At 35.5% G+C, this 20,527-nt stretch overlaps 1 protein-coding gene across 1 annotated transcript in view; it reads left to right on the top strand.

Annotated features, from left to right (window-relative positions):
- LOC104507513 (CUB and sushi domain-containing protein 1-like) overlaps positions 1–20,527 on the top strand; it is a gene marked incomplete at both ends in the record, with an annotated part of 113,400 nt that overhangs the window by 72,346 nt on the left and 20,527 nt on the right. The window contains 2 exons of the mRNA XM_010148827.1: positions 4,460–4,564; positions 16,223–16,341. Coding sequence (XP_010147129.1) covers positions 4,460–4,564; positions 16,223–16,341 — 224 coding nt within the window. The remainder of the gene's footprint in view (positions 1–4,459; positions 4,565–16,222; positions 16,342–20,527) is intronic.

The following is a 20,527-nucleotide window of genomic DNA, read 5'->3' as shown; positions in this document are numbered from 1 at the left end:
ATTTGGAAAAATTACTGAAGTTCCCCATTTTTCAATAGCCATTCTGCTTTCTAAAAGGAGGTGAATTTATTTTTAAATATGATGTTAAAATGAGTTTCATTAAATGATGATCAGGTTATATGCATGTTAAGTTTATCAAGTGTCCGATCTTCCATGCTTGCCCTTAACAACTGTAGTCTCATATTTTCCACTCCTCAATCCAATATGGCTATCTTCCTTCCAGGAACACTTTACTAAAGCCTGCTTTTGTTATAAGACTACAAAATTGTCAGCTGAGTTGGGACACTCTGTTCCTATAGCTCATTAATGGCAGTTCCTACTGTCCATTAAGCATAAATTGCAGAAAGACTTATAAACTTGGATAATTGTATCACAGAATGGAATTATGAGAGAGTGGAAATACCTTGAATGAAAGGACAGAAAGGCTTTCATCAATATGCCAAAGTGAAACCTGTCCTGGACTACTTAATGAACGTGATAGACATAGTAGTTTAGTGAGAGGACATTCTTGACCAACACATTGCTTTTTCCTGAGAGTATGAAATCTAAACTTAAGTGAGAGATCACCTTACTTAATACACACAAATGAACAAAAAAATGGAAACAAGTCAAAAAAACCAACCATGGTTTAGAATTGCTAGTTTGGGACTGGTGCTTCACTTGCCGTGGAATATACAACCTGAGAAAAAATTAGACTAAATATAGCTTCATATCTGTCTAAAAGTGGAAATGCAGATAATACCTGACATTTTTTTACCTATGTATAAGTACAAAAACATGCGCATATATAGGCATGTAGATACACAGAGAGAGTATACAAATACAGTAGTCACTGAGGTTGACACCTGAAGAATCTACTCATATGATGGTAGTTACATTTAGAAAAAATTGGGTAAGAATGTCATCCGTGCTCTGTTTGTGCTAACCAAAGAAATGCTTAAAATGACCATCAATCTCCATTCTTGGTCTAGAAATGTCTCAGATTATTAGATACCCTTTCACACATGCAGTGTAGTCTTCATGCCTGGAATGAGATACATTGCACCTGGTTGTCATTGCTAACACTTGAAAGGTAGAGTGAACATAATTTTCATAGAATCACACAATGATTTGGAAAGGACCTTAAAGATCATCTAGTTCCAACCCCCATACCATGGGCAGGGCCCCCTTCCACTAGACCAGGTTGCTCAAAGCCACATCCAGCCTAGCCTTGAACACTTCCAGGGATGGGGCATCCACAGCTTCTCTGGGCAACCTGTTCCAGTGCCTCACCACCCTCTCCATGAAGAACTTCTTCCTGCTACCTAATCTAACCCTCCCCACTTTCAATTTAAACCCATTCCCCCTTGTCCTGTCACTACAGGACCTTGTGAAAAGTCTCCCCCCCAGCTTCCTTCGAGTTCTCTTCAGGTTCTGGAAGGCTGCAATAAGGTCTCCCCGGAGCCTTCTCTTCTCCAGGCTGAACAAGCCCAATTCTTGCAGCCTTTCATCATAGGAGAGGTGCTCCAGCCCTCCAATCATCTTTGTCGTCCTCCTCTGGACTTGCTCCAACCCTTATGTTGAGGGCTCCACAGCTGGATGTAGTACTCATAATTAAACATTAATTTAAATAGGAAAAATGACCTCATTCTCTTTTAAGCCTCTAGGAAGGCAAACATGCACTTACTGTCACTTAGGGGAGCTCTCTATTTTCCCGATTACAGTTCCTCAATCAAGAGCTTAAGAAGTCAATAAGACTCGGGTATCCTAACATAGTATTCATCTATATGAGTGTTAGATTTCTACCAAGGAGGTATCTACACCTAAGCTCTTATTCATGAAATCTGACCCTGCCCTTTAAGAACTGTTTCTTTCTATTGATGATAAGGGAAGTCCTAAACAACTAGGACACTATGGACACTACATCTGCTTGCCACACAAAAATGTATCTTCTATGCTTCCTATACCAAATCCCAGAAGAAGCATATGTTGGGAAGTGATAAATAAAATTTAAATTAGCTCATAGAATCACAGAGCAGCCCAGGCTGGAAGGAACCTGAAAAGATTATCCAGTCCAACCTTTTGTGAGAAAGGGCACCTAGATGAGATTGTACAGCACTCTAGATGATGTAGAGTACTAGATGATGTAGGAACTAGATGATCTTTAAGGTCCCTTCCAACCCTAACCATTCTATGATTCTATGATTCTATGACTCTGTCCAATTGCATCTTGAAAACCTCCAATGATGGGGACTCTACCATGTCCCTGGGGAGGTTGTTCCAGTGACTGTTTGTTCTTAATGTAAAATATTTCTTTCTAATGTTTAGATGAAACCTTTCCCAGTGCAACTTGGACCTGTTGCCCCTTGTCATCTCCATTTGGCTCCATATGGAGAGAGCCTCCCTGTGGAATACTGTGAAGTCCCTGTAAGAGTATTCTCTTCTCTAGGGACAATAGACCTAACTCCTTCAGATTTTCCAAATAGGACAGATTCTCAAGAACCGTAATCATTTTCATGGCACTTCTTTAGACCTTCTTCAGTCTGTCGGTGTCTCTTTTAATCTGGGGACCAGAATCAGAGACAGTATCTAGGTGCAGCCTGACAGGTGCTGAGTAGGGTGGGATGATCACATCTCTCTGCTAGTAATGCTCCTCTGGATGCAGCCCAGTAATCTCTTTGGTTGGCTTCTGCAGCAGTGCACTGCTGAATCATGTTCATCTTTTTGTCCACTAGGACCCCCAAGTCCCTTTCAGTAGGCTGTTCCACACCCACACAGATCCTATACTGGGCTCTGGTTATTCTGACCCAGGTGTTGGACTTTGCACCTTGTTAAACTTCATATTGTTCTTGCCAGCCCACTCTTTCAGCCTATACAGGTCTCTCTGTAAGATAGCTCACATGATCACCATAGTCATCAGCAGATTTGGTGAGGGTGTTTTCATTCTCATCATGAGATCATTTTTGAAGATGTTGAAACAGTGTGGGTACCAGTATCAATCCTTAGGGAACCCCACTTGTGACAGGTTGCCAGCCTGAACTATGCCATTGAATGTGACAATTAAGAGAATTAAAACTCTAGCCTCATTTATTTTTCATAGTACAATAGGGTATAATTTCTCATCTTATTGAGTATCACCCTCCAAGGAAGTAAAAGACTGGTGTTAAATGTTAGCAGAGCCTACAAAGGAACAAAACTGCCAGAAGAGCAATTTTGCTCGATGAAGAATATAATCATTCTGAGTCAACATCCTCATTCTTACAGAACAGACACCTTAAACACCCTTAAATGTATTTCAAATTCCATATGGATACTGTGAAAAGTCCTCCCTCCAGGAAGATGTTTCACTATTTTTTGTATTCCATGATAAGTATTGTGTGCTGAGTGCTTTGTACTGTCTGTGAATTTCCATACTTGGAGTTTCCATGTCAGACAGTAAAACCTTCCTTAAAGGCCATCTTGTAATTTTTTAACTCCTCACCATCTATATCAAAATTGCTTGCTGCAGTTTCAGATTTAAAAATTTTTACTGTTTCCTAGTTTAGACTGTAGACTTATAAAGACAGTTCTTACCAGCATTTCTTTTTAATCCCTACTTGCAAGCTCATACCTAGGCTGTTCATTCACAGTTACTATAGAAACAGAAAATGCCCCACAGGTAATGAAAATATTTCTTATGAAACCGCCACTGAAGTTTATTAGCTACTTGATACTGTCTTTGACAGTAAACATAGAAAACTTTGTATTTTTTAGCCTCAGTAGATGTTCCAACTTTATACTGTAGAATGCGAGGTACACAGTATTCATGTGGGAACAAAGAAAATGTGTGAGACTTAACAATGCTAGTGGCAAAGAAGGTGTCAAGGGTTATTGATAAGCTTGTTGCGTACTGTGCGCTGAAGTCAGTGGAACACGATTTTATTGTAGTGATTTGAATTAGATACTTTGGTGGTGTTTTGTTTGTTTTTTTTTTTTAATGTGTTGCACCTGGTTCTTCATTTCCTGTCATACTCTCAGAATTAGGATAAGTGGTTGAAATATTATTCTGGGAAGAAAGTGTGGAGTTGACACAGAAAAAGTCTGGACTGCTGTGTTCTGTGCTGCAGGATTTTTATACATCTGGAAAAAAGTCCAGTAGCAGTTGAGGTTTTTCTCATAATCAAATCCTTTGCACGTGTGGCTTTTTTTTTTTTTTTTTTCTGTTTATGCCTCTCTTTCTATCCAAGTCAATACTTTTTCATCTGAATATGATGGGATCTTATTTGGTTGTACTTGCACAGCCCCTTAGTTTCATGACTTGTAATAAAAATTTTCTTGCAGCTTCAGGAGAAAACAAGGCAGATCATAGAATGTTTGAGATTTCCATGCACGTAATGAGAAGAAAATGAGCCTGTCTGATTCAGTCCTTGTTATGTCTTTTCAATATAAAACTCCACTATATCAGCATGCTACAATTTATTCCATAACTTATATTTTCCAGGTACAACTGTGCCAGCATTGTTGAATAGCACCTCAAATCAACTTTACCTGCATTTTCACTCTGACATTAGTGTGGCAGCAGCTGGTTTTCACCTGGAATACAAAAGTAAGATTACTCTTTTTTTGAAACATTCTCAGAAAAACAGCATGACTATGGGAAGGAAAAGAGACAATTTATATTGTTGTTTGGTTTTTCTGTTTTGTTTTGGGTTTTTTCCATCCCTGACTACCAAAGTCTACTCAGCATGAACCTGATATAAGTGATATCTGTTAAACTGAAATTGTAAATGAACTGACATTTGAAATTGCTGAAAACTAGCTTTCACAAATTAGCAGCATATAACAAATAAACTTGACAATTTAGAACAACATTTTAGAAATGTGGGGTTTAATTACAGTATGGATTTTTTCCAGTGTATTTCAGCTTAGTTCTGAAATGTAGGTAATGAAAAAAGTAAGAGTTACTTTCACTGACAGCGATGAAACCAGAATAGATAATGCATTTTCTTTCTGTGTACACATGTGTATATTTATTCATTGATGTTCTTTCCTTCAAATTCTTTTCTTTCAATAAATTGCTGTAATTGCAGAAAAACCTCCATTATAATCCAAGCGCTACAAGAAACACTATGGTTATCTTGGTAAATCACTGGTGTATGAGCAGAATAACATAAGAAGTTTAATGGCAAATTCTGCAATATATCCACTTCTTATATGTATTGTGAGCAGCTTAGTTCTAAAATACAGAGGTTTTGTTATATATGTCAGTGGATTACTTCACATAATCATATTTATTTCAAACATGCATGTTTGCATTATTGCCTCTCTCAGAAACTTTAAATACTATAAAATTATAATAAATTCAGCATATGTGGTTTCATAGAATTGCTTTTAACTGGAAATAGGTATTGCTAAGAATATTCTTGACTTTAAAAAATAGTGTAATGATGAGTCAACAATCTATGAATGCTTTGATCACAAAGGTCACAAAGTAAATACTCTTCAATTTTTGAATATAATCATGCTCTATTTTCTTACAAAGGGCATTCAAGAATTTTCTTGCCAATGGAGTTCATTTTTCTTTTACAAGCATTCCAATATTAATGTCTAAAAATATTAATATTGTTATTCATCTTTTTAAGAAGTATGCATCAGTAAATAAACACATGGATGATCTTTAATAAATTCTATTTAGGACTGAGATTAAAAATTGTATAAAACATAAATATGTACATTATTTTAAAGGACTAGATTTTTAGCTCGTAACAAATATTTTAAACTAAACATTTTCTACAAGATAATATTCTGTTTTCATTTAGTTTCCTGTTTATTTCAAGCATTTCTATGCAAGTGTGGTGTACTTTTCTTAAATACAATCATTCTAATGGTGCTGTAGAATGAAAATATGACTGTCAATTACTTCTGCAGGATTTTTTTTTAGAATCTACTATTTTGACAAAATTCTTTTTGTCTGGGGTGCTCTCCTCCCCAGTTAGTCAGCCTGCTTTCCTCCTCAAGCCTTTCCTCTTAACCTGCAGTGAAAGCATAGTGCCATATGAAGTGTACAGAAGACAAAAATTTATTCTAGGAAGTTGCTGTACAATGAACATTTTGAAGTTCAATTTTTTCTTTTACTGTATCAGTTTTATTATCCCTGTGAGTCCTGAAAAAAGAAGTGTTCTGTTAGCATGTATAAAGTGTTAGGGAGCATGCAAGGTCACTTGGATTTATGCTTTTGTTTGTCTCCTAATTGCCAGTCCCATAACTGTGCTCTGTTAAATTATCTATTGACTTCAGCAGTGCTAATATTTCAAGGCCAGGGTTTTTCAGAAGTGCAACTCAGTACAGGTCAAGGTAACAACATTCAACATTCAGAGCTTAGTTAACTATTCCGTTGATAGTTTGGCAGGAAAGAGTAATTTCCTTTCTTAGGTGGCTATGTGGTCTCTGCAGGGCTAGCAGGAGTGCAGTACATCTGTGCGTGTCTCTGAATACGGACTCTGAGCAAATCTGCACAGTAAGAATTTACTCTTCAATACCCAGCAGTCACCTTTTTAGGTCAAGAAAGAAGTAGAGAAGGATTTATACCTTTCTGTGTAACAAGATGCAGATATTGCTACTGTTTGATTATGAATTCTGAAGCCTGTGATCATTTGGACACCTACTGTTTGAAGCAGCATTGAAAAAATAAATACCTGTGGTTCAGAAGTCCATCTCAAATTTGGAATAAAAATGTCATTTTGCTGAGGGGTTGTCTTACTAAAGCAAACACAAAAATATCTGTGTTTTGAAAAAAAAATCAACATGAAATGCTATATCAGAACTTCAGATACTTTTGATTAAAACAAAGGAATAGGAGGGCTAGGTTCACAGTCTTTCTAGATAAAATGCTTTGTAGTTCTTATATTCAGCTATAGTATAAGAGGCCTCAGTTCAGTTCTTTCATCTTCTTCCAGAAATTTGAATGTCTGTGTGGCCTTACCTACTTTTAAGGCTTTTCTACTTAATAAGACAAACAAAGTAGCTGTAGCAGGATTTGTATCATCATTCATGTTTTGTATCAAAAACAGCGTGGCCAGCAGGTCCAGGGATGTGATTCTCCCCCTGTACTCGGCACTGGTGAGGCCGCACCTCGAGTACTGTGTTCAGTTTTGGGCCCCTCACTACAAGAAAGACATTGAGGTCCTGGAGCGTGTCCAGAGAAGGGCCACAAAACTGGTGAAGGGTCTGGAGAATATGTCTTATGAGGAGCGACTGAGGGAACTGGGCTTGTTTAGCCTTGAGAAGAGGAGGCTGAGAGGAGACCTGATCCCTGCCTACAACTACCTGAAAGGAGGTTGTGGAGAAGTGGGTGTTGGTCTCTTCTCCCTAATGCCAGATGATCGGACGAGGGGGAATGGACTCAAGCTGCGCCAGGGGAGGTTTAGATTGGATGGAAGGAAGAAGTTCTTCACCGAAAGGGTTATCACACACTGGAACAGACTGCCCAGGGAGGGGGTGGAGTCACCATCCCTGGATGTGTTTAAGAGACGGGTGGATGAGGTGCTGAGAGATATGGTTTAGTGGTGGACAGCTACGGTTGGACTGGATGATCTCTAAGGTCTTTTCCAACCCCGTGATTCTATGATTCTATGATTCTAATTACCAGGAACAATGGTGAATCGTTCAGGTTCAGTCTATATTTAAACATTCTGTAAGAAGTAGTAGAGCAGTAAGATCAGATGTATGAAGAACACACCACTGTTGTGAGGCCAGAGACCTATGTTTAATGTGTACATTTAGGGGAGAGCTAGACTTGAGTTGCGTAGGATGTAGGCAGTCAGTCATGATACTTCAGTGCGTTTTCAATTATTGTTCAATTACGTGTTTTAAAAATTTATAGAACAGAATTATAGAAGAGAACTTAGGAGTTTGTCTCCTTTGCTGAAATTCTCTCTAAACCTTCATGATAAAGATATTCCTCTGAGTAACAGCAATGTGTGTTGAAATCATTGCAGGTAACAAAGGCCTTCTCTCTTAGTTTTTGTAAGTTGTCATTAGCTGCTTTTCAGGAATTCACTCTATTGCATTCTTTCTTCATTGAGGACAGGACAAAAACAATGGATTCTGGATCTTGCAGTAAGGAAAGCTTTCTTCCCCATTCATCAATTCTGTTTATTGTAACACTTTTATGAAATCAGAAGAAAAGAAAATTCAGTTGACATATGTAAAAAAATAGTATTTCAAAAGCGAATGATGGATTTCCAGTAAGATTTATATAACATCCATTTCATTTGCTGATCAGAAACTAAGATGAGGGGACAGAGTACATTAGACAGAGTAAAAGAGAGCACAAAATTTCTGAGAAATATTGTGGATAAGGAAGAGCTAGTATCAGCATAGATTAATTTTAAAAATCAACAGAATTATGCCAGTTTATATCAGTTGAAAAATTGTCCATTAGTTTTGTGAAAGAAAATAAAAAAGAAAAACAAAAAAAAGACAACAATAAGATCATGTAAGCAAACCAGAATTAATGTGTATTTATACATATTAAAATATCCAGCATAGCACTTCAACAATGTATATGCAGAGGATTAGTTACTTAATGTTGTTTTACCTATGGATAGAGAGAAAGTTCATAAAGAAATACTCTGATATATTGTAAAATTGGTGGGCACATTTTGTGTATGATTTTCAGCTAGACTATTTTGTTCTTCTTTAAGGTATTTTACTATAGAAATTTAGTAGGTCTTCTGAGAACCTGATTAAAATTTAATAATGATTTTACTGGTGGTATTTAATTTATAGCTATGCTTATTTTAGTATTTAAGTAATGCTTTTATGATTCCAAATGTACTTCTGTATCGTTCCTGCTCTTTTGTGGACAGTGAATGGCTTGCTTTATGAAGTTGTTTTCTTGAGCAATCAATTGCTCTCAGTCAAAAGTAACAATAAAAATTCACAGTTCTTCTGATTTTTTCATCAGATTTCAGGAAAATTTACAGCGATCATGGTTTAATGTTATTTTCCAGAACAATAAAACAAATTACTAAACTTCATGGCTACCTACATTTTTCATGTTAAACAGCCTTAGACCTCTTTTCTCCTGTTACATGTATATAGTTCCCGCTTAGCATTAATCGAAATTATATGTATGCATCAGAGGACACTGGATCCTTTCTTATGGTTTTAGATATAAGTATTTTGGAATTATTTCTTTCTGTAGAATAGAACTTGTACAACACCTTAGTATTTTAGAATAAATGGGTCAGCATTTCTACTTCGAAAGATGTTCTCAACAGTGTAAATATTGCAAGGATGCCTAGCTTTTGATCAGTACGGTAGGGAAAATTACTTCATTTCAGTAAAATATATTTAGTTTGCTATCATTTGATCACATACCTTATTTTCCACACTGTATATTGCTGTTTTAAAGTAAACTTATAGAACTAAATAAATACCTTATAAAAGCTTTAGCCACTGATGACAGCCTATTTTAATCCTAAATATTTCAAGATAATTTCAATAATTTAATAAGTATTGTTTTATTTCTTGAAACTTTGTCTTTCCTTTCGCTTTCTTTCTCCATTTGTGAGGTCTTTCTATGTATGCTGTTATTGTCATGGGAAGGATGTGGACAGTCTGCTCCTGTAAACCTAAGTTCACGTCTGACCCAGGCAGTGCACATGTTCCCTTTCTAGCCTTCAAAAACACCCAAGGCTTCCAGTGTGTAAGATAATATTGTCATTTACTTTAGGATGTTTTTGTGTTAGACATCAAAAATGTAGCTGAGTTGGTTGTCCAAATTGAGTGGTCATACTTAATCTGTATGCTACAGTCAAATTGACAATGGGTTTTTCTCCTTTTTTTCTCTGGTGTTCTGTTTGTTTGTTTTAAAAGTCAGATAGATTAATTCACTCTAATTGGTCAGTGCCTTAGAAAAATTTCATTCTGGTCACAACATAATTGTAAGTATCAAGAGTCACTGTGTGCCATTGTTTCTTTTTATTTCCGAAGGGTTGTAACTAGGTGCAGTAACCTATGATGAGGAAAAAAAAAAAAAAGTGGTAAAATATGCAATAGATAACTGCAGAAAAGAGAGGAATTAATAATTTAAACTAATCCTTCATATGCATTTTCCCCCCACAACTGTAGTAGAATAAATAACATAATTATTTTCACAACTGCCAGCAAGTCCAATCAAAATGTGCTTTGTTGGGTTTCTAATACGTACAACAGTAGGAAGAGAAAATATTCCTGTTATTTGATTGGATTCCTTTTAATGTTAATGAACAAAGGGAAAAACTATCCAAGCACTATGGTTTAGAAACATGCCTGTTTAATTCAATTGCATTTCTGGCCATTGATGTTTCAAGCTTTGTCTTAAAATCTCATTTATTAATTCAATATAGTTTCAATATTTTCTTCAATATACAAACAAATTTTAAAAAAATCTGGAAATAATGAGTGTTTGCTCATACAGCATGCTGCTTGAACCTCTCAGTTGAAGTCAGGTTTGTTTTAGTAAGAACTGAATATATAATGAATATAGACATGTATATTCAAGCAACAAATGTCAGTAATTATATATGTGAATATATCCAAATGTAGCAATTTGAATTAAAATATTTAAGTAAAAATCCTGTTTTATGTAATCAGTATTTTAATAGTGTCATCTAGCCTTATTACCTTGCATTAGGATATATAGTACAATTCAGCATCATTCTTTTTGTAACCTTTTTTTTACTGCTTTACCAAGATGACGTAATAAGTGTGAGAACATAAACTTAATTTGAATTACTGTCTCCTATTTTGAAGCTTCTCTGTTGTATATTTCCAAGTGCTAAAGGTTCTCAGGAGCTGAAATAATGGAATCATTGGTAAGGGAACCAGAGAACAGTGACAGCCTTTTGTGGTACTTCTCTATCATAAAGATCTCTAATAATTTCAGAGATACAAATCAGATTAGCAGAGAAGAAAATGTATTTTTCTCAGCAGCATATTGTTCTTTAGGTCCAGATTAAGATCTTTCATACAATTCGATCCTTAATGCAGCTCTTCACTGCAGCATTCTTTTCTTTTTCCCTGTTTTAAAGCAGGTGTGAATCATAAATACGCCTTTTTGAATTTAGCAGGTCCTGATCCTATCAGTATATCTATACAACTTACTAGCTGTTGACATGAATCTGACCCTTCTTGCAATAAATCACTGAGATAAATGCATTTTCTAGACGAGTGTCTGAAGGATGCAGTTTTAGAAGGAACAACTTCTGTTTTCTTATACATCATCATCAAAATGGAAAGAACAATTCACTCCAGATTGATGTTTGTAATATAATAAAGAACAATATGTTTCAGTTAGGCACATAGGGGTGGGAGGGAGGAATTGAAAAAAGAAAGTCTGATGACTTTTGGTCAAGCTGTCAAGAAATTCTTGTGTTGTTCAGTTTGCAGCTTTCTGAAAAGGACACTAATGGGCATTCACATTGTCAGATATGCCAGCAAGGATTTTCTTTCTGCCAGCAATGGCAGTGATGTTTGGACAGAATTTGAAGTAATTGTAGACATGTATATAATTATGGAAGTGAGGCATATTTGTCTTATGCCACTGTGGAGCCAAGAAAGTATTTAGCAGGCAGTAAGTGGAAGAAGGTCAGGGAGAGGGTTATCATTCTTGACATTGATGTGTTCTCTTTTGTACTGCATAGCAGAAGCTGAGCTCTGAAGAACATGCACTAAGCAATCCTTGTCCTTTTTTGATTGCTTGGACTTGACGTTTAACATGTTTTGCTTCTATTACTGACGTTTCACATACAATCTGGTTTAATGTATTTCAGAGGCTCAGAATATTTAAGTTCTCTAGTTTATCCCCCAATACTGGAATTTGTTTGGGTTTTTTCGAACATTCTTTAGATTATTGGACCAGTTCTAACTAAACTTGTTATTTAACTAAACTAGGCTAGTATTAAGTAATGATTAGAATGATGGGTTTGAGGATTCAGAATAGTATTTGATTCCATTTCCAACTTTCTCTTTGCTTTTGGTGAGTTAATATTGCTTCGTAATGTCAGGTATATCAAATGAAGTCAATTATGAGTGTGTTTTGCAAAGTGTTTTGTGATATCCTGTTAGAATATTCTCTATTATAAGTTCTATCACCACACCAAAGAAATAGTGTATAGAAAGTATTATACAAAGTATAAACAGCTAGCAGAAAGAAAATTTTTACCAAGTTACTAGAATCTGTTAAAGATAAAAAATGTAGTGTAATACCGTCTCTAACAGTTGCACAGAAAATTACTTTGAAGATACTCTTTTGATCATAGTCTATTTAAATTCTGTATTAGTATTTCTATGCAGTCACGTTTATAAAACTGTTCATGTGAGTCAGAAAAAAACTGCAAAAGTAATTTTATTCATACAGATCTAAGAGTGCAGGCCTGTAACTCTCAACATATATGAATACTGAGTTCAACCAAAATACAGATTTCTTGTAGACAGAAAGTGAAACTCAAATTTAGATTCACAAAATTTAGCAAGTACATTTCTATCTGTAAGCACTTTAATTACAATATCCTTACTAGATTCTTACTTATTTAATAATGAGGAGTGTGGAGCAGATACTTTTTAAATTCATTTTCTATTCAAGAGTGAGAAGGGAAAGGAAATAGAGAAATAAATCTTGATTCCTTTGTGTCTGAACACTGGAATCTCAAATTTGTAAACAACAGTGTATGTACTGTGTTTTGAACTCCTGAAATCGGATGTTACCCTTCACTTAATGCTGGAACAGACGGTTTATGTGGATGCAGATAACACCTATTTAGTATCATAGAATCATAGAATGGTTTAGGTTGGAAGAGACAGTGAAGATCATCTTGTTCAAACCTCCCTGCCATGGGCAGGGACACCTTCCACTAGACCAGGTTGCTCAAAGCCTCTTCCAGCTTGGCCTTGAACACTTCCAGGGATGGGGCATCCACAGCTTCTCTGGGCAACCTGTTCCAGTGCCTCACCATCCTCTCCATGAAGAGCTACTTCCTGATATCTAATCTCAACCTCCCTGCTTTCAATTTAAACCCATTACCCCCTGTCCTGTCACTACAGGCCCTTGTAAAAAGTCCCCCCCAGCTTCCTTGTAGCCCCTTCATGTACTGGAAGGCTGCAATAAGGTCTCCCTGGAGCCTTCTCTTCTCCAAGCTGAACAAGCCCCACTCTGTCAGCCTGTCCCCATAGCAGAGGTGCTCCAGCCCTCTGCGCATCTTTGTGGCCTCCCCTGGACTCGCTCCAAGTGGTCAATATCCTTCTGATATTGAGGGCTCCACAGCTGGACGCAGCACTCCAGGTGGGGTCTCACCAGAGCAGAGTGGAGGGGCAGAATCCCCTCCCTCGACCTGCTGGCCACACTTCTCTGGATACAGCCCAGGAGACGGTTGGCTTTCTGGGCTGCCAGCGCACACTGCCGGCTCATGTTCAGCTTTTCATCCACCCGTACCCCCCAGTCCTTCTCCTCAGGGCTGCTCTCTATCCACTCTCCACCGAGCCTGTACTTGTGCTTGGGATTGTTTGGGATTGATTACCTATACTCAAAGAAATTTTCCAGACATGAATACATTTATGGTGTTGCAGAATACAGAGTGGTTAACCAAAAGAATGATAGTAGGAAACTGCAACAAAACCAAAAGCATTGAAGTTAATGATGGTATCCTCGTGCCTACTTGGAACATAATGACCACACACAAAGTCCCCAGTTCTCATAGAAAGTCACCATAACATCATTTAAAAGTGGGTGACATTGGTAGAACATCAAAATTTGTAAAGTCCATGGTAGAAATGGCTGAAAATCTTTAAAGCACTTTTAGATATTTTTCTAAATTATGCATTCCAGTACATAAAGGAGTTAATTCAGGGAGATCCTGTAGCTTGCCACTATGAAATAATTCTTTATGTTAGTTAGAAAATATTTGGTTTACTAACTCTTGCATCAATTATTATGAAGACGGCACTTTATACCTTGATAGCTGTCACTCAGCATTAAAATGGCTTGCCATTATCACTGTTCATTCCTGAAAAAAAGTGAAATGTAGTGTTTGCTACGGTGAGTAACAACCATAAGGACCATGTGTCTCACTAACAGTAATGTTTGAATTTCAGCTGACAAATTCCTAAAGCAAAGTAAAAACACTAATTTACTTGAATACAGTAAGGCATGAACTAGTATACACACTTGCTGAACTCCTGAAATTCAGAATAGTCACATATTTATGCACTTTGCTTTGTGCATAATCCTCTTCATGAGAGGGAAGAAAGCTACATTTGTTTATTTCCTTCCTTCCCAATAATGCAGGTATACAACTTTCAGCCTAGGAGATACATAACATTGTCCTTAATGAAACTGCATTTATACCTGTGCAATTATTTCCAATTTACATCAGAATAAGTGAGAACAGACTTGGATTTTTGGAATATTTAGAATATTGCTGAATTTCATGTAATACTCAAGGTCACAGGACAGTGAACATACAGGATTATGAAACATATTTCCACAAAAGAAAAAAAAAAAACCCAAATGCTTGTTAATCACTTTTTCAGGTGAAAGCATAATAATTATTCCAGACTTCTGTGTGCTTCATTAATAAAAAATATATTTACTTTAACCTAACCTTGGGCTGAAAGTGGGTGAAGTGTGAAACACAAAAATCTGATGTGTGTATTTAAGATTTGTAAGTAATTTATATTTGAGTGATGAACAACAGATACATAAAGCTTTAGGGCATAAAGTTAAAACCCTGTCTGTATCAAAATATGTAAGCAACATTATCTGAAAAAAAATATATTTCTGTAGAAAGACTAGGGTCTCAGTGAATAATATTAGATAGTGTTTCATGATGAGCCATCTGGAACAACAGACTCCATAATGTCAGATATCAGAGTAAAGCCAAATATCATGTAATTTCTGTACTTAACACTCTGTCAAGTGCACTTATGGTCACCAAAGGGGTTAGATTTCATAAAAAGACAGTGAGAGTTGTAGCATTTAGTCAGTTATTTTTTCACACAAGTGAACTGAAGGACACACTATCACATTTAGAAAAGTATTATTTTTGTCTGATTTTTACAGAATTTTGTGCTACTAAATTCTAAAGATCTATTCTCACACATTGTGAATGTATTTTTGATTATATTATGGCTTCTACAGATCATATTTTAATAAAATATGGCAGTTACATCTTTATGTTTCAGTAGTAAACTTTTTTAATTAATAAATTACTTCAGAAATGAGGATTATACATTTTTAATTCATTTTTTTAACTTCAAATAAAGGTTTTAATATTATAAAAGGAATGAAATTCTGTCTTCCGACCATAAATTAACAAGTTAATTCTGGTTCTTCTGTTGGCAAAGAATATCTTAAAAGCACAGAATTATTGAATCCAATCAGCAGTTTCTCAACTGTCTTGTTTATTTGGAGCATTTTAGCTTATACAGCAGAGATTGTATTCATTTTTCAGTTGTACTGACTAACAAACTCCTTAGATAAACATCCAAGGAAAACCAAGATCAATGATATGCACTTGGCAAAAAGCAGAAGCTAATACTTCAGATTGCCAAATTTAGGTGAACACATCTGAGAAATTACTAATCATGGAGACTTTTTGTAAAACTAATTATCTGTTTGCTAACACCTGGTTTAAAAACAGTTAAGAACATACTTTCCTGACATACCTATGCAAAGATTTAGTTTTAGGTTAAGAGTACTAAATTGTAGTTGTCTGATCTTCTCATAGTCAATATAATTGTCTAAAAATAAGGAACACCCTTGGCCTTTAGCTGCTTTTCCAAAAGGCTCTACTGCCTAACCTCAGTAGTTGTTCTTACCTGTTGCTGAAAAGAGAGAATACGCATAATGCGTATTCCCTCTTTCGCTCTCCATATCCTTCACAAGGGGAAAAATAAAAAGATTGTTTAATATACTAGAATTACCATACTGGTTGAAGACAATAAAATGGCATAGTATGTGATAGCAACATGACATAATAATTGATACAGTCACAGCATATAATCTTTGTGTTTCAGTCATACCATTTGTATTCTACAGAACAGTCCTGAAAAAGACTGTATTTTAAACAAAATTTCAGTTTAATGTTGAAATAATTTTTTAATTCATGTTCTCTTATTAAACCAATGCTATGGGAAGAATTCATTAGAGCAGAGAATATCAATGAAGAGCTGTTTTCCACTTATCTGTGTTTTTTTCAATCTTTGTGTTTACTTCCCTCAGCTGTAGGCCTTGCTGCCTGTCCAGAACCAGTAATTCCTAGCAATGGGATCAAATCAGGAGATAGATATATGGTGAATGATGTTTTGTCATTTCAGTGTGAGCCAGGATATACATTGCAGGTATTTCTTTCTTTCTTTTTTCTTCGAATTATACACTGTGGAATAATTGCAACCCAATGGCAATAGACCCACCCAAAAACTAATGAAGAGTCTGTAATGTGTCCATAGAGGTGATTTAAGTAGAGCCTATGTGAGTACTTGCCTATTACAAAGCTAAAAAATGTGTAGCATATCTAGCTCTCAGTAAATCTGGGCTGGCAAATCTTACATTACCATACCATCGAGCAGTAAAAAACACAAAAATGCACAAGAAAATAATGGTTAAAATGTTTTCTCTAGGAAATTATTTTAGTACTATGCTCATGGAAATCATATTGCGTTTTTCCATTTTAGAAGTGGTTTCTCTAGGTGAAATTTTAAGCACAGTGGTAGGTACATCATGGGATTTTGAATTCTGCTCAGAAATTGTGGAGTTTAGTTTATAAAGCAAATTTTATTAATGCTAGATTTTTTTCTTATCACTCTTTCAAGGAAAGAAACATTACAAATTTGTTCACAGACTGTGATGTTCACTGTTCCCACCCTACTTTAGTTTCCCTTGGAATACATGTTATCAAGCAGGTCTTTGTAAATGCCACAGCACTTCGTAAATCTAAGACTGAAATCTTTTTTCTTTCTTCATTAGTTCCTTAATTCATTTATACATAGTCCACTACTGGTGCAATTAATTGTAAACATTGAGTTCAAAATCTTTTGTCCCACTCAAGACAATATAAAAGCATACCACTCTATCAGAGTATCACAACTTCTGCTCTAGAGAAGTATAAAGTCATGGCCCCCTATCTGATATTTGCTAATTCATTGCTCTGCCAGCATATATAGATTTATTCTTTCATCTCAATATTCCTTAACATTGGCCTAAAATTCAGACAGGATTCAGACTAAACATCTTAGCTGTAGGCTGGCTGTGGGAACACCTGCAATTGAAAAGTCTCAAGGTAATCAGCATTATGCTTACCTTTTCAGTCATGTATTACAGACACAGGGTCAAGTCTTTAACTTAATCCATGTTATTTACATTTATAGCATGACTTGAAACAGCCTGTATCAGAAGTATACCACATCCATAGCAAAAAAGTTTCTGTCATATTCGTATCCTACGAATTAGAAAAGATTCGAGACTTATACACAATAAAGCCTACTCTACACATCCTAAGTACTCACTGATCATTTAATGGTTACAAGCCAGGTGATGGTTTATATGTAAACTACGGTTTTCTCTTTCCAGCAAATGGAAGTTTAATACTGTTTTGAAAATACATACTGGTTTAAGAACTTTAACTTTTGGACTATATTAACTTTATTTTCCCTATTTTTTTTTTTTTTTATGCTATCCTTCATAGGTAGCAGTGATGTCAGTAAGAAAATGAGAAATTTGATGTCATATTTTTATGATACAGTCCCTTCAAATGACTGTCTGCCAGTAAAGCTTGACTCCAAACTAAAATCTGACTTCCATTTAAAGAGGATAATGTGTCATTCCTATTTTCAATATTTGTAGAAAACTGTGTGGGATTCTTTTATGTACTTTCATTCAGTTCCACTCTATGGTGAAAGGATGAGGATCTGATGATGGTGCTGGTAGGACTGTCTTATAACTGTCCATATAATTGCCAATAGGTGCTTAGCACCTCATTGCTGTGATCAGGCCACTGCTTCTGAGTCCTTAAGACCAAGATAGGTGAAAATCTGATTGTTAGGTAAGCTTCTAGCAGTGATGTGCTAGAAAAAAAATGAAAATTTACCCTATGCTAATTGCTTCCTCTGGCGATGGAATAACATCTAATCCGATTTATTCCATCTAAAAGTCAGCCATCTAATCTCATTGTGACACTAAACAGCCACACACATCCAAGGGCTGATTCATACTAAAACTTTTTGTTAGGTCAGGTGTCTTACTCCAAAAATATCATCTTTCTGCACTTAATAGGATATTAAAAGGTTAACATGGGTATCTAAATTTAGGCAGTTTATGTTTGGTGGGGTAAATCCTACATGTATTGCCCATCATATTGCCTGCCCTTCTCTCGCTACATTTTCAACTATGAAACATTTGAATTTTGCATATGAAAATTAGTGCTGATTCCATTTTTATGACATAGATTAGAAACAGAAAAAAACTCCATATACAATATCATTGAATATTCTGTCCATACTTAAAACAGTACTGCTGTGGTGGAGTGATAACAGTTGAACATGAACTTCAGAAATGGTTGGAATGAGTACAGGAAATCTTTTGAAGATACACATTGTTAGCCTGGACTTGATGTTTCAGATCATAGTTTTACTTAGAAAAAGATCAGAAATGTGAATTCATTAATACAACAGTAGTATAAAACAATCATGTATTTGTGAGGAAGAGATCTGCACATAAGAAACTGATCTAACTTTAATACACTGTGTCACTGTCACAACACCACACCATGACTTTTGTCTGTATGCAGGTCTTTTCTGTAGTCCTTGAATATGGCTAGCTACACTTTGGATTTTATACTTTCAGGCATTCTGTAATGAAATACTTTCTTAAAATTTTATAGCATTTTGTACCTTAACTCTATTAACCTTTATTTCTATACAAACATAGACTTAATCCTAACTTTGGAGTATGACATATAAAAACTAGTTTCATGATCTAGTCTAAAGTGTAAAACAAAAGATCTTTATTACACAAATTCAATAGAAAGGAGTTTAATTATTTTCAAAATTTTAATGAGGATTTTTATGCTGTGTGGACTCTGCTGTAAGAAAATGCATACAAATGTACATATACTATGTTGCTCAGACAGGACAAGTAAATATGGCCCAAAATTAAAAAGAAATAAATATGCAAGTAAAGTTCTTCCAGGCATAGTATGTTTGCTGTTCGACAAGTATAGATCAGCATAACTTTGCAGATCCTTTTTTTTTTTTCTTTTCCCACTCTAGCTGTGAATTTACCCTTAGTCTTTAGAGAACATATTCACAGCTAGCAATAACAATCAGGTGTGGATTAGTTTATAATTGAGACTTACCAGAAAAGTCATAGAGCTCAAAGTACTACCTGGAGATGCATAAGAAAGGTAATTGCTAGCTGTAGGATTAAGTGTCTCCCCCCAGGAGGGGACTTTAAAAGACTGAAATCAGAGTGTGCTCTTGTTGGGAAGAGGCTTGAAGCCAGAGGAATCATTTCATTTTATTTTTCAAAAGATCTTTTATTAGCCATTTTACTTTTTTTTCCTGACTGTGGTAGTTAAATTATGGCTTCCCCCTGACTCACATCAGAGACATGCAATCATAGAAGACTAGGAAGAAAGAGTAAAATAAAACAGGGAATATTGCATTAAGTAAATTATTCAAAACCTCATCCATTTTGCAAGTAACTAAGATGACACACTAAATGCATGCATATATTTCCTTTTAAGATAAAAAGGCTGCTTTAAAAAAATACTTTATTGAATTGTTATAAATTGTTAGTATTTTTAGAAGAAAACCAGTAATTTAATTTTTCTTAATTTGAATCAAAACTGGTATTTTTTTCCTTCCAAGCCATTTATTGGAAATGCTTCTCTGCTTTTCAGAAGCTCATTGTCTAAATATGCTTAAATAATGATTAAAGTCATTTTATTACATACAATTCCATAAAATTCTATATGAACTTTATTCAACATTGTGTGTGTCATTTCTTTTTTGTAAACATTGAAAATAATGCAGAAGTAATTTCGTCAAATAGATTTTCCTTCACTGTAGTTTTCTTATTCTATCATTTTTTATTATTATTTTCATGAGAATTTGATTGGTATGGGCAAATAATATTTAAATAAATATTCATATTATATTGATATGTGCTACCTTACTAAATATTAGACTTCTAATACACTTGATAAAAATAAACAAGAGAAGTCAAGTGGCTTGCCCAAGTTTGTATATCCAGGTGATCAAACCAGGAGCTATACCTTGCTCTCAGTCCTGTGTCTCAGTCTTCATATCAGACTCCTGCCAGTTGATTCAGCTTTCACATTCCAACACCAGAATGCATATCCTGACTTCCTCAGTGGACAGAATTGACAAAAATGCATTTGTTTGACTTTCAGCTTGAGCTGTTACAAGTGCAAGCAAAACTAGGAGCATTTTTCAGTTGGTCTTGGGCAAGCACACTGAATTATGTGGAAATAGGCTTTGCAGGTTACAGTCATGTCATTTTTCACTT

This window comes from Eurypyga helias, unplaced genomic scaffold, assembly GCF_000690775.1.
Source record: "Eurypyga helias isolate BGI_N326 unplaced genomic scaffold, ASM69077v1 scaffold83, whole genome shotgun sequence".
In the NCBI taxonomy this organism is placed as follows: Eukaryota; Metazoa; Chordata; class Aves; order Eurypygiformes; family Eurypygidae; genus Eurypyga; species Eurypyga helias.
This window is presented reverse-complemented; position numbering and strand designations above follow the sequence as displayed.